Source organism: Mobula birostris, chromosome 19, assembly GCF_030028105.1.
Source record: "Mobula birostris isolate sMobBir1 chromosome 19, sMobBir1.hap1, whole genome shotgun sequence".
In the NCBI taxonomy this organism is placed as follows: Eukaryota; Metazoa; Chordata; class Chondrichthyes; order Myliobatiformes; family Myliobatidae; genus Mobula; species Mobula birostris.
This window is the reverse complement of record NC_092388.1, coordinates 45,878,168-45,897,219: the sequence shown is the minus strand read 5'-3', so window position 1 is coordinate 45,897,219 and position 19,052 is coordinate 45,878,168. Positions and strand designations below refer to the sequence as shown.

Genomic DNA, 19,052 nt, shown 5'->3' with positions numbered 1-19,052 from the left:
ACATTTTTTAATGTTCTTCCATCTTTGCTTGCATAAGGCCAAAGTACATAAAGCCATGTGATTAATTTTGTAGACCTTATTTCATTTTGATCAATATGAGTGCTTCCTTGGCTACTAAATAGCTTTAGATTTTTGGTGAATAGATATATATGAGGTATATTTACCTCGATTTTCTGTATATAAGGCATCCTCCACTGAAATAAGTGCATGATATTAAAATGTTAGCCAGTCTTCTGGCTAGTGAAGTTTCTCTTGGGCTAAAAAACTCCTGTTAAATATAGAACTGATACTTTACCACTGGTAAAGTTATGCATACATGATCATTCATCATATTAGATGGATATTCATTAAGATGAAATTATGGATGATGGGTCTTCTGTAGCTTTAATTTTAACTGAAGTTTGAGAGCTTGTATCACCCTTTGCTTTGATTAGAGTCTAAACCATTCCTTTTATTACAAGTTAGACATGTTGAACATTTTTGTTCTATGACTAAACTCAGTCTTCAGTCTTGGCCTTAAGTTTAGGAACTTTGAAACAGATTTGAGGAAGGTAATAAAATTATTTTATCTATAGATGGTAATTATTTTCTCCTATACAATATGGTGCATTCCCTGACAACAATTTAAGTTCTAAGCACTCTTCTGTATTTACAAAAAATGCGTATAAATAACAACTTGACATTCTTTGGGTATGGCAGCAACACCAAGTGGAGCCATGTAAACAAGTTTACTTATATGATTTCCATTATAAATATAGACATTAGCATGATATGTATCTAGTTGCTTAAGCACAGTCTTGTCAAGTGATCCCTTGGACCAAGTGTTTCCAACCTCAGGCCAGTGGACCCCTTGCTTAATAGTATTGCTTCATGGCTTATAAAAGGTTGGGAACCCCTTGCCTTGGATACTATCGTAGTCCCAAAAAGTGCTTGTAGACTAGACTGCTGCTGCTCAACGGACCAATGACAGAAGGTTTATGGAGATTGAAAATGTAAAATGTTATTGATTGGTACATGCTGGTTCCAATTTCCACTTACATTCTGCTATCAAGTTGTGTCAGTCACCCAGTGCTAAAGCAAACTGATAGTTTGGGTTTTAAAAATCATGAAATTATGGTGCCAGTTCATGTTTTCCTGCCAGCTTTGCAAATTTTTATAATGATCCCTTGTTGTTTATTTGGTCCATAGTAAACTGCAAGATGTGATATTCAACAAATTCATAGACCTGTTCTTTTACCAGGACCTTCAGGAATATTAACATAATTTGTTTAGTTTCTCAGTATTACTAGATGTGCCAATTCTGATATGTAGCTATTAATGAATAAAATGATAAGCAATACCACGAGGTGGCTGGCACAGCATCTTTATCCAGAAACAGTACTGCAATGTAAACACACTTTGAACTGCTGTAGAATATTACTATCAGAAATTATAGGCAATCAGCAGTGATTGCAATTCATTATATATTTAAGTACTTTTCTTTACCATGTATTTATCAGTAACATGTTCTATCTCTCTTGTCACTTTTGCACCTCAATCTGTTTCCTTTTCCCTATCTTTGTCTGTGGTTAAATAAAAAATACTATTATAATCACTGTGAAGCTGACCTTTTCTACTAGTGTAAATCCAGAATTAAAAATGTCCTGTCAAAATCAATGGCAAACAAGCAATCCACTCAGTGTCTTTTTTTTTTCCTGAATAAAAACCTCTCTGAATCCTCCAAGCAATGAAATATATGGATGCACATATTTATACAAAACATTGCAAAATATAATGAATTTAATAATTCCTGTCCTTCCTGCTGGAAAAATTGCAATGACCTTGTATGAACAATTTAATCGTGTATGAATTTGAAGGTTTCATATGCTCTAAGTGACTTGTTCAAAAGTGGAAATTATTTTCAGTGTGGCTGAAAATCAGCTGATTAATGTGGAATGGCAATGATGATCAATTTTGTATGTAATATGCAGTAAATTATGCAAAAATAAAGCCTTTTTTTATAACAGCAATGCCCCTAGAAATTTGGGGAATTGTGCTTGGGAAAAATATAGTGCATTCCTTGTATTACTTCTTGACCATCATGATTTTCAAAATTAATTAGTAAATTTGGTACTTGAAATAGTACGTGAACTGCTGCTGATACTTACTTTATAATGTATGTTGCATAGTAGAATGGTTAAGGATTGAGCATGTCTATTGAGCTTAAGGTTGACTATTATCAGGTGAAAGAAAAGGGGAATAAAAAGAGAAAATCCCAGTTATGGAGGTGGAATGGGATGAGCTCAAAGTGTTAATTTAAGAAAGTAAATGCTGAGCTTTCATACTCCACATTACCTTGGTTGACATTCCAGAGCAGAATTGAAGAATTAGTGCACTACTGGATATACTGTTCTTTGGGTGATGAGGCCTCGTCTGCTCTGCAGGTAGACGTGAACAGCACTCTCGAAAGAGACTAGGAGATTTTTGACCAAAACCTATTTCTAACCAACATTCCTAAAGGTTTACCTGTTTATTACATGGTGATGGGACCTTGCTATGTATGTGGCTGCTGAATTCCTTACATAACAACAGTGATCCAAAGTACTTCCATGGTTATGAAAGACGATGCTACATAAGTGTAAAGTTTTTTGTCATTGCTAATCAATGTAAATCAATTAATTATTACAATAAGAATATAAAGTTTACACATTGTTTTATCTTAATACATTTTTAAGAAAAAGATCTAGTCTTGGAAACAAGAATTTTGCATTTCTTTTAAAATAAAACTTGCATTGATATTGTATCTTAGGCTTTATTGGTATTATCTTTGGTGCAGTAATCTATTTTCACTCATTGAAAATGTCCCATTCTGAATTATCCTTTGAATTAGGTTTGGATTATTTTAGATTTGGTTGTGTTTAATAAGGAAGGATCACTGGGGTAGTGACAAAAAGCTTGCTGGCAAGTCTACTAACTAGTTAAAGGAAATGATATTTTGGTCTTTAGTGCAAAGTGGTTAGAGTTTAAAGTCAGGAAGGGGTTGCTGCAATTGTACAATGTTAATGAGGCCTTACCTGCAATATTGCATGCAGTTTTAATCTCTTAACCTTAAAAAAATACATTGTAACATTGGAAGCCGTCCAAAGGAGACTCAGCATGTTAATTACAGAGATAAGAGAGTTGCCCTAGCCAAATAGTTTAGCTTGTATTCCTTAGAGTAAGAAAAATTAGGGTAACCTTATTTGAACATTAAAGATTCAAAGGGGGCTTAACAGATCATGAGACGATAGGGAGAGACTTGAATCAGGATATCTCTACAAGGTATGAGGTTAGTCATTTAAAACCAATGTACATGAACATTTCTTATTGCAGATATTGTCAAATCTGTAATTCTGTTCCTACAAGTGGTGGAAGTGATTATTAGCAGTATTTAAAGCAGGGTTAGCTTCATATTTGATAAATTGAGGAATAGAATTACAAATGGAAGTAGAGCAGAAGAGGAGTTGAGGCCAGAATAGATTATATTAAATGATGGGGCAGACTTGAAAGGCCAGTGGCCCATCCGTGATTCTATTTTTTTGTGTCTTTGTGAGGACAGTTGAGATTCAGTCACATTTGTTTGAGCCTGGGGTCACATTTAAACCAGAAGGTAAAAGAACCAGATGAAACATTATCTGCTCACCAACAGTTTCACTATTACTTTCTGAACAGTCTTCTCATGAAAATAAATTTAGAAACTTCAAGAGTCCCACAAATTTATGTGCATATTTAATATGATTTTTGCGTAAAGACCTAAATTGAAGAACTATATTACTGGTGTAGTTGAAGAAAATTGACAAATGTGTCTTTTTGTCAGAACACAGAATATGCTAGACTAAGTTTCAGATTTGTTCAGTTCATAAAATCTGTAAGCAATTCACTATTAAAATGGTATTAAATGTGTGCTATGAAGAAATATCTACATTACCATTCAAAGTAATAGTGTTTAAATTGTACTATAATACATCAAATCAAAAACTGTTCAGGACATTTTAATTCCTTTTGACAAAGGTTATTATTTAAAATACATAGTTGAACAAAATTGGATTACTAAGATAATGGAAGCTTTCTTATAAGCCTAATTTTGATTCAAGTGAAATATGCCTTATTATAATTTTTATCTTTCTAAATGCTCTAGTCTTATGATAAAAGTAATTAAGACTGCAGTTGAGCAAAATTAAGTTTACTCATTGTTAGAAGTTATAACCTAGAGTTGGTAACTTAGTCTTGGAGCCTTTGAGGTTTTGATTGCTTTCTTACTGTGGATGGTAGTTTGCGTAGCATCATCTAGAAAAGAACAATAATTTAAATGAAGCTCTAGGGTTCCTATGAAATTTGGTCTCAGTAAGATGGTTATTTTTTTTTGTTGATTGTAAGTGACAAACACTAATACTTTCATGCTGTTTATACTCTATTTAGAGAATAATAATTTTGCAAAGATAGGTATTTTTGTAGATAGTTGAATCATGATTCTGAAGTTATTTGACCATCTTTTAGGTTAAAAATTCATGACAATTTTTTGGGTGAGAGGGAATATAAAGTCAATGTGGGATTGGTTTTGATTGGTATTAGTTGTGGCTCAAATTTTTTTTAGCATAATTCATCAGGGAATACAAACTTTGCTGGCAAAGCCAGCATGCATTTTCCATTCCTAGTTGCTTTTGAAATGCAGAGCCAGTTAAGTCAAATACTTGTTGGACCCAGCCTTTGTAAGATTTAGCAGATTTTCTTCCCTAAAGTGCATTAGTGAGTGATATGGGTTGTTAAAAAATCTTTAGCTTTATGGTGACAGTTACTATGATGAGATTTTTAAATAATTTGTTTATGTATTTACATAACAGGCTCTGTCTGCTCCATTAGGCAAACACAAAAATTTAGATGAACAATGGAACTGAGCCAGTATTCTGCCCAATATTTATCCCTCAAACAACATCCAGATACAAGCGACAAAATGGCTGATTGTAGGAGCAAGCTGTACACAACTTGCCATGACCTTTCAGTACAGTATAACATTGACAGCTCCTGAGAAACACTTTGGCAGTAACATTCTTTAGCTTATCATGAAGAGGATATGAAATTGCTCTGTACTGAAGGCTTTTTCTCTGTAATCTGTTTCATCTGGAGAGTAAAGGCAGTAAACAAATGTTGCTATGAAACAAAAACCACCCAACCTTACTGGTGTTATTTTCCACATATTAATTATCCAAATAACTGTAGATGTTGAATTGTTTTCTGCAGAACAATTTCCCTTAGAGATACTTATTAGCTAGTCTTTGTGGTCTGTGAGATAATGCACTACAATAACGTGGATCAAAATCCACCTGTTGCGTTCAAATACCACTGCATATCAGTTTAGATCTCAGCATGGGTGTACATATCTTCACCTACCTTAAAATGAATTGACGTAACAGCCTCCAGTATAAGGAAGCATGAGGGAGAGCAAAGGGGTCTGGAATCTGCTGAAGCTGAATAAGACCATAAAATATAGGAGCAGAATTAAACCATTCAACCCACTGAGTTTGTCCTGTCCTGATCATTGCTGATACATGCTTTCATCTTAATCCCATTCTCCTACCTTCTCCACAAAACCTTTGATGCCCTTACTATTCAAGAACTTAACTACCTCTGCTTTAAATATTCCCACTGACTTGGCCTTCACAATCATCTGTGGCAATGAATTCCACAGACTTGCCAACCTCTGGCTAAAGAAATTCCACTTCATCTCTGTTTTAATGGGACATACTTCTGTTCTCAGGCTGTGGCCTCTTCTCCTAAACTCCCCCTTTGTTGGAAACATTCTCTCCACGTCCACCCTATCTAGGCCTTTTAATATTTGGTGGGGTTCAATGAGATCCTTCCTCATTCTTCTGAACTCCAGCAAGTACAGGACCAGAGGTATCAAGTAGGCCTTGTACATTAATCCTTCCATTTCTGGGATCACTCTTATAAGCCTCCTCTGGACCCTCTCCAATGCTAGTCAAAACTTTCTTAAATATGGGCCCAAAATTCTCATAATACTCCAAATGCGGTCTTGCCAATGTCTAATAAAGCCTCAGCATTACATCCTTACTTTTATATTCTAGACCTATCAAAATGAGTGCTGGCACTGCATTTGTCTAACTTACTAATAATTCAACATACAAGTTAAACTTGAGGGAATATTCCACCAGGACTCGCAAATCCTTTTGGATCTCCAATTTCTGAATTCTCTCCCTTTTTACCACATAATCTACACCTTATGACTTCTACTGAACTGTACACTGTATTCCATTTGCTACTTCTTTGTCCATTCTCCTAATCTGTTCAAGTCTTTCTGCAGATTCCCTGCTTCCTCAATGCTACTTACTCTTCCAAATATCTTTGTATCATTCACAAACTTGGTCACAAACCCAATCAATCATGCAACCTTTGTGTCGTTAACTTCCAGCACTTTGATTATTTACCCTCATGAAATATTATTTCAATAACATTTTTTATCTCAACCCCCTACTTCCTTCCCCAATAAGTAAGTCCTTCATCGTTGGTGTCCTGCATTCTTCTGGACAAGTTCTCAACTTTTACAACATTCTACCATCCACATCCTATATTGTCCTGAATTCTCATTTATCTATTGCTTGATTCAAAATTGTCCCAGAAATTACATTACTTATACATTCCAGAATCTTCACCTACCAATTCTTAAACTTACCTCTGTAGTACCTTCAAATCATCCTGACCAACTTGGCCTCCTGCCTGAGATAAGCCTGTAAATCTTTCTGCCATTGTGGTCAGTAACTGCAGTGGTGACACTGTTATTTGGAATTCCCATTTTTTTCCTGAAAGATAGATATATTTTAAATCCATTAACTATCCTAGTTTAGATGTCCTTCCTGCACCAGTGTGCATTTTGAAAAGTTCTACACCAGTAATAATAGAACAATAAGTATCAAAATTTAGTAAATGATATTGCAAATTTAAATTGGCTACAATTTTTGTAACTACAGTATAAAGCAGAAATAGGGTAGACATTTTTTTCCGAGGGTGAATATGTCAAATACCAGCTTTAAGGTGAGAGGGGGAAGTTTAAAGGAGACATACAAGGGAAATTACAGTGTTCTAGGTGCTTGTAATATGATTCTAGAAGAGGTAGTGGAAGAAGATACTGTAACAATATTTGAGAATTTAAATACATATGAACAGGCAACGTTTAGATACATGGATTTGTTTAAATTAGCATTGTGGTCAGCACAAATATGCTGAACTAAAGGGCCTTTTCCTACACTGTACTGTTATAAGTAGAGGTTTTAATGCACAGGGGAAATTGATTAATAATATTATTTCAAATACCTGTAAAGACATCAGGAGATTGTGCTACATCCTCAAACTTTTCAGATTATTTTATTCTCCTAGTCACAAAGCAAGCAAAGCCGAATGAAGCTAAACATTGATACATTGCATGTTACATTTTATGCAGACTTTTACCAAAATCTCATCATAGACTGATAAGCGAATGATTTATAGAGTCTTGAGTTTTTTGAGAAGGTTACCAGGAAAGTTGATGGAGGAACGACTGTGGATGTTGCCTACAAGGACTTTAGCAAGGCCTTTGACAAGGTGTCACATGGGAGGCTGGTCCAGAAGGTTCAGTTAATCAGCATTCAGGATGAAGTAATAAATTGCATTCAACATTGTCTTAGCAGGAGAAGCTAGAGTGTGCTAGTAGACCGTTGCCCCTCTGACTGGTGGTCTGTGACTAGTGGTGTGCCACAGGGACAAACTGTTGTTGTTTGTCATCTGTATTAATGATTTGGAGAATAATATAGTAAACTAAATCAGCAAATTTGCAAATAACACCCAAGTTTGGGGCCGTACTGGATGGCAAGAAAGGCTATCAAAGTTTGCAAAGGGATATGGACCAGCTGGAAAAATGGGGTGAGAAATGCCACATGCAATTTAATGTAGACGAGTATGAAGTGGAAGTGTTGAACTTTGGGAGGACAAACCAGGGTAGGACTTACACAGTGAACATCAGAGCATCAAGGAGACTGGTAGAGCAAAGGGATCTGAGTATACAGATCCATAATTCCTTGAAAGTGGCATCACAGGTGGGTAAAGTCTTAAAGAGAGCTTTTGGCATGTTGACCTTGATTTGAGTACAATAGTTGGGATGTTATTTTGAAGTTGTATAAGACATTGGTGAGGCCAAATTTGGAATATTATGTGCCGTTCTGGTCACCCATCCACAGTAAAGATATCAATAAGACTGAAAAAGTATGGAGAAAATTTACAAAGATGTTGCCAAGTCTTGAGGACCTGAGTTATAGTGAAAGATTAACTAGGTTAGGACTTTATTCCCTGGAGGGTAGGACAATGAAAGATTAGATAGAGGTATACAAAATTATGAGGGGTATAGATATGGTTAATGCAATTAGGCTTTTTCCACTCAGGTTAAGTGAGACTACAACTAGAGGTCATAGTTTAAGGGTGAAAATTTAAATATTTAAAGGGATCCCTGAAGGGGAATTTCACTGAGGTTGGTGTGAATGTGGAATGAGCAGTGGATATGAGTTCAATTGCAACATTGAAGAGGAGTTTGGGTATGCACGTAGATGGAAGAGATATGGAGGCCTATGTTTCAGGTGAGAATTGATGGGACTCAATAAAATAATAGTGCGGCATACACTAAGTGGCTAGAGGGCCTGTTTCTGTACTGTAGCTGTCGATGACTCTATGATACATTTAATGTATTATCGTTAGTGACTCACTTCTCTCAATTTTCTCTAAAGATCCTTTGATAATTCTCATCTACCTGCCACCTCTTGATAACATCATCTCAAACACAGTTTAAGTTTCCACTGATACACTAAGTAAACCTAGCTCTTTCTGACTACTCTTGAAAAGATCCAAGCACAGATCCATGGGAGATTCTGTAATTAGCAGATATTCAAATAAGCAGAGACTAATTATAGGTATTTTGTGAATGTAACAAAATAAATGCAATACCAGTCAGCTGGATTGGAGAGGAATGTCTCAAAATCTGTGGATAGAACAGTAAGAATGAGGAGGGAAAGTTTAATCATCTTACATATGTTTAATGTTAAATTAAAAATATTCCTAGCTGAAACAAAAGCTTTCAGTTTTTAATTCTGAAAAGCAAAATAATAATTTAAAAGGCAAACTTGTGCTTATAAAATAATTTGATTTGACAATGATTAAAGACATATTCATGAAACATCACAGTAGTAAGCCTTTCAACAGTGTCCATACTGATCATCAGGAACCCATCTATACTAATCCTATTTACCAGCACTTGGTCCCTTGCCTTAACCCCAGATCCTTGTAAACAAGGGGTTCCCACAGATCCCTTGGTTAATGGCAGGGGTCCATGGCATAAAGAAGGTTGGGAACCTCTGCTCTAAACCTTTCACGTGTTACATGCCCTCTGGATTCAGAAGTCAACATTAATGGGGAGAAAACACCCACTAGTCTTATCTTTTCCCCTCATAAATTTTGACTCAACCATCTAAACCCCCTCAGTCTCCTCTGACCTAAGGGAAGCTAATCTGCATCTCTAGCCATTCTACCAGGTAATGCCTGGGTTAGTCTTCTCTTCAACCTCTCCAGCACATTCCCATCATTCCTATAATGCTGTGACCAGAAAAGACACCAGCTCTGATCTGTCTGAAGTTGTATACCATGTTCCCTATGCTCATATCTTCTATAGTATGGTCATTGAAGACCAGTATTCCTTCTGTCTTTATTTCTATCATCTTCAGGGATCAAAGGACAATATTCCCCATGGCTTTATTATTCATTACTTTTATTAGAACACCAAAGCTGATCACCTCAAAAGTAAATTCCATCTTCCATTGCTTTCCTTGCCTACCAGCTGATCAGAATTGTTCTGAAACCCAAGGTCATCTCCTCTGACAACCTGAATATTTGTGCTGTCTGCAGAATGCAGATCCAACTATAAAAGGATTACAAATAATGATCTTATTATCAACTACAGTTAATGAAACTTCAAAATTACTAGAGTCCTCTGGTTTGGTTATTGTCCTATCCATTGCCATCTTTCATAATTTCCTGTTGTTACTAGTTCTGAGAAGCCTTTCAAACTGGTTTATCATGAATTTACCAGTCAAAGGATCTGTAGTAACAGGTTCTGGAAAATGCCGATTGTTAATTTCCTTCCATAGACCTGCTGAGTTCCTCCGTATTTTGTGTGTATTGCTCAAGATTTCCAGCATTTTTTTCTGGCTCCTGCAGAAACTCTTGTGTTTAAGCTTTTTTTTTAATGCTAAGATGTGTATTGTCACATTTATATTAAAGATATCTTTAATATCGCTTTTTATCTATCTATGCCAGTGTTTTAAGATGCCCTATAATATTTTCTTCATTTATTCTTAACACAGGTGGTGCTTCCAACATTTATTTTGGAGAAGAGGTCATTGCTGGAAATGTATGCAAATTTCATGGCCCATGCAGACATGTTTGTGTCGATCACAGCAGGTACCACAGCTGAAGAACGGATTATCTGCTTTGTGGAGTTTTACCTGACTTCATTCCATGAGGGGCGAAAAGGAGCAGTGGCAAAAAAGCCCTATAATCCAATAATAGGAGAAACATTCCACTGTTCCTGGAATGTGCCAAAAGATAAAGTAAAATCTAATGAAGACAACAGCATTTCAACTATTGCCAAGGAGCAGCCCGAGATCAAACATGCCATTGACTCTGGCAAGGACCTTACAGAATTCTACAAAATGAGGTTTACAGCAGAACAAATTTCCCATCATCCACCAGTTTCAGGTTTTTACTGTGAATGCAAGGAGAGGAAAATGTGTGTAAATGCACACGTGTGGACCAAGAGCAAATTCATGGGGATGTCCATAGGAGTCACGATGGTAGGGGAAGGTAAGAACAGCTCTTAAATTCATCAAATTTAATGAGCCACAGTGGATAGCAGGTAGCAATAATAGTAAATCATTACTATCTTACAGTCAAGTTTCTAAATGTAATTTTCATTTTGTAATGTTCCAATTGAATACAGCACAAAAATGGGCTCTTCAGCCTATAATAATAATGCTGAATATTAAGGACTTATCCACACTAATTCTGTTTATCAGCCCACTATTCCTTGGTGATTCAAGAGCACAGATATTGAAAGTAGCTGCCTCCACCACTTTAATCAGCATCCCTCCAGATGAGAAGGCATCTTCCTCTGATTCCTTCTAAACCTACACACATCAAAGTTGCTGGTGAACGCAGCAGGCCAGGCAGCATCTCTAGGAAGAGGTACAGTCGATGTTTCAGGCCGAGACTCTCCCGAAACGTCTACTGTACCCCTTCCTAGAGATGCTGCCTGGCCTGCTGTGTTCACCAGCAACTTTTATGTGTGTTGCTTGAAATTCCAGCATCTGCAGATTTCCTCGTGTTTGCCTTCTAAACCTATGCTGTCTGGTCTTGGACGACTGACGTGGGGAATAGTTACTTACTATATGCTCAATTTATGGTTCTTATAATTTTGTACACCTTTTTCAGGTTGTTGCTGATCTCCACTATTCCAAAGAAAACAAACCCAGTCCATCCAGTGTCTCTGCATAACTGAAATATTCTATCTGAAACATCCTAATGTATCTTGCTTCACCGCAATAGCATGCTTCCTGAAATGTTGTGACCAGAACTGCATACAGTATTCCGGCTGTGGCTTAAATAATGTTTTTCTACATTACCGAGACCTTAATCTTTCATGTTCTATGTTGTAGCCAATGAAGGCAAAAATTCCTTGTGCCTCTTTTTACCTCCTCATTTCACCGCCATGTTTAAGAATCTTTGGAAATGTACACCAAAGGTCTTTCTGTTCTTTAGTATTCCTTAGAGACTTACTGTTCTCTACCCAGATCTAATTTCCCAAAGTGCACAAGCTCTCACATGACAACAGATCAATATCATTCTGCCATCTAAGACTACACTCCTCACAATCAGCAATAACACCAATTTTCATGTTATCTGCTAATTTACTAGTCATATTTTCTACATGCACATCTAAGTTTTTAATATTAAAATACCAACTGTCCCAGTACCAATTCTTGTTGCTACACCATTAGTCACAGGCTTACAGTTACAAATGCAACCCTTACCATCACTTTGGGCTGTTATCACCAAGCCAATTTTGGATCCAGTTTGTCCTTGATTCCATGGGCATGTACCTATTGGACCAGATTTCCATGCTGACCGCAGCAAAGACATGATTGAAATTCATGTAAATCAGATTGAATGCACTGTCCCCATCAATACGTTCTGTAATCTCTTCAAGAAAACTCAAACTAGTCAGACAGGATCTCCCACCAGTAAGTCTGTGCTGACTAGTCATGATATATCCCTGTCTTCCAAGTGTAGATTGATCCTGTCTTTTAAATTGTTTACCAATAATTTCTCCATCACTGACGTTAGAAGAACTAGCTGGTTTATCCCTGTTGTACAACTTGAACAAGAGTATCAGATTTTCAGTCTTCAGTCCTCAGTCACTTATGTTGGCAAGGCAGTAAATATCTTTGCCACAGCTCCAGCCACCTCCTCTCTTTCTTCCCGTTGCAGCCTGGAATACATCTGATCAGGCCCTGGGGATTTATTCTACTTTATGCCCGATAGACACTAATACCTTTTCCTTTTTTAAACCTTAATGGGCTTTCTTAATCCCAAATGAGATCTCTCAACTTTCCAGAGAAGTGTTATTGTGTTGTTGTTGTTGTAAACAACTTTATTTTATGTATTCTATCATCCTGATTACTATACAAAAATTTGCATCACAGTGACACTTAAGGCTGAAAGGTTATATGCACTTGCATAACACAAAATACAAATTAATGCTTACAGACCAAAAAGCATGCATTTCTATTTTGCTCAAAAATGCTTGTTGTACTATGCTCTCCTCCTGAGAGAATACAGCTGAAAAGTACTTACTTAAGATCTTGTCTGCATCTTCCTTTTCCTTTGATTCCTAATGTACCTTGTTCTTTTCCCGGTTTCCCTTTAATGTACTTAAAACGTACCTTGCGATTCTCCTTAATCTTATCAGCTGGTGATATTTCATGACCTGTCTCGGATCTCCCATTTTTGTATGCATACACTATCTGTATTCCTGAAGAGTCTCACTCATTTTTAGTGCTCTGTGTCTATCATTTTACTTTTTTTCTTAATCAACTTTGGAGTATTCTTTGACAATCAGGACACTCTAGATTTGTTCTTATCCTTCATCCTTACAGGAATAACATTGCTGTGAACTTTCAGTATTTCATATTTAAGATATCCCAATTTCCCAAACCTGAATGACTGACAACATATTTTGAGAATGTAATCCCTGCTTCCACACACCCCATTTGGGGGAAGCTTCATCCCTGCAACCTTCCATGACAAGTACCATACGAGGTTTGCTGTCACACAGTCTCTCATGCTTCTGAACTCAAAAAACATAGGACCCGCTTAATCTCTTCTCACATGTCCCGTCCCCCCCCCATTCTTTCCCTCCATCCAATTCTTGGAATCAGTCTAGTGAAGGTTTATTGTGTTCTCTATGTTGCAGGTCCTCTTGCAGGGGACCGGTACACCATTATAGATGTTGGCGCATTAAGGCCTTTAAAATAGTTCAATTATTACATCTTTTTGCAATAAAGGCTAATATACTGTTTGCCTTCCTAATTGCTCATTGTACTGGCTCACTCAGGTCCCACCAAACACTCTATTTCATTTTCTCACTATTCAAAGAATATCCTATGCTTTTCAAGGGGAGGAGTAGAAGAAGGCAGTTTGATTCAATTGAAGAGGTTTTAAGATATGAGGGAACTGGAGGGATATGGATGATATATTTAAAGATTAAAAGGTTAGTATAAATTAGCAACAAGATTGGTGCAACGCCGTGGGTCAAATGGTCTGTACGGTTCTGTACGATGTTTTCTACCAAAGTGTATGAACTTGAATTTTTCCACATTATAATGAATTTGCCATTCACTTTATGTTCCCTAATGAACTTTCTGCATCCTCAGAACTTTGGAAATACAGTGGATCTTCAGTTTTCAATATGTATTTTCCATAAAATGTGTGGGAACAAAAGTGTATATGGAGAGAAATAGCCATTTGGATCACATAATCTGTAATACTGGTCTACCATTTTATTTCCTACAAAATGACTGTATCTGACATTCATATTTGAACAGTTAGGTTTACTTTTGCCACATTCCATAGTATTACAATTTTCACTGCTTTCCCATCTTTTATAGGTGTCCTTTACCTTGGAGAACATGACGAGGAATATGTTTTTACACTGCCTTGTGCCTATGCACGTTCTATCCTGACAGTCCCCTGGGTAGAACTGGGGGGTAAAGTCAATATAAACTGTACCAAGTCTGGATACTCTGCTGCTGTCACATTCCATACCAAACCTTTCTATGGAGGAAAGGTCCACAGGTAACTTACAGATGATTTTTATGCATTGATAGAGTGGAAAGTTACAGAAAAATCTCACTTTGTTATTGATGTAATATATTTTTGTTTAACTTTCCATAACTTGCTAAAATTTGAGTAAATGTCAGCATATGCCTATGGGCAGTTCTGAGATTTCCCTCAAGGTACCTTCTACTTGCGGTAATGTGGTATTTCAGACTTCGAGCAACAGGTTGTGACTGTGTAATAAATTATGACAGGTGAGAATGAATCATTTCAAGTCAATGGAAATAAAATTTGGGTGTGCTGTAAAATGCAACGCTGATTGTTTTCATACTTAATGCCATCATACAAAATCCTGTTATTTTTTTTTCCAGAGATAGTTTATGGTGTCATTAAATGTAGGGTTAGTGTACTTGGTACTTGATGGATTACATGGGCTTCATGTCCTAAGGGGCCTGTTTCCGTTCTGTATGACTCCACAACTCTGCACGTTATGATGCTAGGCAGCAGTATTCATTGTTCGACTCATCAGTCTTAACTGTACTACTTGACAAAGGTGAAAAGGCGAAGGAAAGGCAAGAGGTGAGGGGTTGGAAGGGTACAACATCTCAGGCTAGAGTAAGGTCGATCATTTTCTAGTGGGAAGTTTGGAAGAAACTTAAGAAATGTAAAGCTAAGAGGTTTCAGTATATTTAAAAAAATGGGAAGACAACGTTTGAATGAAGTTGTAACAGTTTTTCACAACAATATTCAATGATTTAATGGTTCAGTGTATGAATGTGAAGTAGTTTGCAAATAAGCCCTCAATGTCTACAATATTTAATTTTCATGGTCATTATATCACACAGTTAAAACTTGCTTACAGGTGAATGCACCAGCACTATTTTAATAGATTATTTTTTGATCTGGAGGTTAAGTATCTTTGGCTTCTTGTTGGGAAAAGAATTTGTGATGCTTGATTTGACTTCAGACTTGCAATATGTATGGTTCACTCTTAACTGCCATATATAGCCCTGCCTGTCCACTCCATACAAAGTAATCAGAGACAGTGATTTATGCCAACCTCCCCAGCAAAACCATACTCCAGAAGTAAATAAAATAAAAATACTTGTGCAGTTCCATTGATTTCAGTGACAATCTGTCAGTGAGGATTTCAGCAAGCTAGCCGATGGAAGAATGACACACCAATTAAAACAACATCCAGATTTGCATGCGTAAACACAATTGTAATTATGAAGCTTTATTATTTTTAGTAGCCAAATTTGGCTCCATAATTTTGAAAATCTTGTAGAGTGGGTAACTTATTTATATCCAAAATGCTCATTAAAGGCCTGCAATAATTGGCATGGACTAAATACATATTTCTTACCATTGTGTAAGATTTATAGAAAATAGGTGCAGGAGTAGGCCATTCGGCCCTTCGAGCCAGTACTGCCATTCACTGTGATCATGGCTGATCATACACAATCAGTACTCCGTTCCTGCCTTCTCCCCATATCTCTTGACTCCGCTAACATTAAAAGCTCTATCTGACTCTTGAAAGCATCCAGAGAATTGGCCCCCACTGCCTTCTGAGGCAGAGCATTCCACAGATCCACAACTCTCTGGGTGAAAAAGTTTTTCCTCAACTCAGTTCTAAATGGTTTACCCCTTATTCTCAAAGTGTGGCCTCTGGTTCTGGACTCCCCCAACACTGGAAACATGCTTCCTGCCTCTAGCGTGTCCAATCCCTTAATAATCTTATATGTTTCAATCAGATCCCCGCTCATCCTTCTAAATTCCAGTGTATACAAGCCCAGTCGCTCCAATCTTTCAACATATGACAGTCCCGCCATCCTGGGAATTAACCTCGTGAATCTCCGCTGCACTCCCTCAATAGCGAGAATGTCCTTCCTCAGATTTGGAGACCAAAACTGCACACAATACTCCAGATGGGGTATCACCAGGGCCTTGTGCAACTGCAGGAGGACCTCTTTGCTCCTTTACTCAACTCCCCTTGTTATGAAGGCCAACATGCCATTAGCTTTCTTCACTGCCTGCTGTACCTGCATACTTACTTTCAGTGACTGATGAACAAGGACACCTAGATCTCATTGTACTTCCCCTTTGCCTAACTTGACACCATTCAGATAGTAATCTGCCTTCCTGTTCTTGCCACCAAAGTGGATAACCTCACATTTATCCACATTAAACTGCATCTGCCCACTCACTCAACCTGTCCAAGTCATACTGCATTATCTCAACATCCTCCGCACATTTCACACTGCCACCCAGTTTTGTGTCATCTGCAAATTTGCTAATGTTACTTTTAATCCCTTCATCTAAATCATTAATGTATATTGTAAATAGCTGCGGTCCCAGCACTGAGCCTTGTGGTACCTCACTAGTCACCGCCTGCCATTCTGAAAGGGACCCGTTAATCCCTACTCTTTGTTTCCTGTCTGCCCACCAATTTTCTATCCATGTCAGTACCCTACCCCCAATACCATGTGCTCTAATTTTGCCCAGTAATCTCCTGTGTGGGACCTTATCAAAGGCTTTCTGAAAGTCCAGGTGCACTACATCCACTGGCTCTCCCTTGTCCATTTTCATAGTTACATCCTCAAAAAATTCCAGAAGATTAGTCAAGCATGATTTCCCCTTCGTAAATCCATGCTGACTCAGACTGATCCTGTTACTGCTATCCAAATGTACCACTATTTCATCCTTTATAATTGACTCCAGCATCTTCCCCACCACTGATGTCAGGCTAACTGGTCTATAATTCCCTGTTTTCTCTCTCCCTCCTTTCTTAAAATGTGGGATAACATTAGCTACCCTCCTGTCCTCAGGAACTGATCCTGAATCTATAGAATATTGGAAACTAATTACCAATGCGTCCACGATTTCCAGAGCCACCTCCTTAAGTACCCTGGGGTGCAGACCATCAGGCCCTGGGGATTTAACAGCCTTCAGTCCCATCAGTCTATCCAACACCGTTTTCTGCCTAATGTGAATCTCCTTCAGTTCCTCTGTTACCCTAGGTCCTCTGGCCACTATTACATCTGGGAGATTATTTGTGTCTTCCCAGTGAAGACAGATCCAAAGTACCTGTTCAACTCGTCTGCCATTTCCTTGTTCCCCATAATAAATTCACCCGTTTCTGTCTTCAAGGGCCCAACTTTGGTCTTAACTAATTTTTTCCTCTTCAGATACCTAAAGAAGCTTTATATTCTTGGCTAGCTTGCCTTCATATCTCATCTTTTCTCCCCATATTGCCTTTTTCATTATCCTCTGTTGCTCTTTAAAAGTTTCCCAGTACTTTGACTTCCCGCTCATCTTTGCTATGTTATACTTCTTCTCTTTTATTTTTATACTGTCCTTGACTTCCCTTGTCAGCCACAGTCACCCCTTACTCCCCTTAGAATCTCTCTTCCTCTTTGGAATGAGCTGATCCTGCACCTTCTGTATTATTTCCAGAAATACCTGCCATTGTTGTTCCACTGTCATCCCTGTTAGGGTATCTTTCCAGTCAACTTTGGCCAGCTCCTCCCTCATGGCTCCATAGTCCCCTTTGTTCAACTGTAATATTGACACTTCCGATTTTCCCTTCTCCCTCTCAAATTGTAGATTAAAACTTATCATATTATGGTCACTACCTTCTAATGGCTCCTTTACCTCGAGTTCCCTTATCAAATCCGGTTCATTACATAACACTAGATCCAGAATTGCCTTCTCCCTGATAGGCTCCAGTACAAGCTGCACTAAGAATCCATCTTGGAGGCACTCCATAAACTCCCTTTCTTGGGGTCCACTACCAACCTGATTTTCTGAGTCTACCTGCATGTTAAAATTCCCCATAACAACCGTAGCATTACCTTTGCGACATGCCAATTTTAACTCTTGATTCAACTTGCACCCTATATCCAGGCTACTGTTTGGTGTAACTCCCATTAGGGTCTTTTTGCCCTTACAATTTCTCAGTTCTATCCATACTGACTCTACATCTCCTGATTCTATGTCACCCCTCGCAAGAGACTGAATTTCATTCCTCACCAACAGAGCCACCTCACCCCCTCTGCCCATCAGTCTGTCCTTTTGATAGGACGTATATCCTTGAATATTCATTTCCCAGCCCTGGTCCTCTTGAAGCTATGTCTCTGTTATTCCTACAACATCATACTTGCCAATTTCCAACTGAGCCTCAAGCTCATCCACTTTATTTCTTTACTTGGTGCATTCATATAGAATACTTTTAATCCATTACTCCCCTCACCTTTCACACCGATTCCTATTGCAGTTGGCCATACTCTCCAATCCCTTCCTGAGCTTTCTGCCCCGTTAATTCTGTTGTCTTTCTTAACTGTCCTTATTCTCTCTTTCCCTTTAACTCCATCCTTATATTTCCTCTGCTTCCTCCCCCCCCCCCCCACTACTTAGTTTAAACATACCCGTGTACCAGCGGCAAACCTGCCTGCCAGAATGCTGGTACCGAGCCTGTTAAGGTGCAACCCGCCCCTTTTGTACAATTCATCCTTGCCCCAAAACAGATCCCGGTGGTCCAAGAATCTAAACCCCTGCTTCCCGCACCAGCTCCTCAGCCACACATTCAGATCCCCTATCTCCCTGTTCCT

At 37.9% G+C, this 19,052-nt stretch overlaps 1 protein-coding gene across 3 annotated transcripts in view; it reads left to right on the top strand.

Annotated features, from left to right (window-relative positions):
• Positions 1 to 19,052, top strand: part of osbpl10b (oxysterol binding protein-like 10b) — a 172,082-nt gene that overhangs the window by 120,042 nt on the left and 32,988 nt on the right. For all 3 annotated transcript variants that reach the window (XR_011889749.1, XM_072283533.1, XM_072283534.1), the window contains 2 exons: positions 10,413 to 10,911; positions 14,274 to 14,460. Coding sequence is in view for 2 of the 3 variants with exons in the window: in XM_072283533.1 (XP_072139634.1) it covers positions 10,413 to 10,911; positions 14,274 to 14,460 (686 nt within the window). In the remaining variant the exon portion in view is untranslated. The remainder of the gene's footprint in view (positions 1 to 10,412; positions 10,912 to 14,273; positions 14,461 to 19,052) is intronic.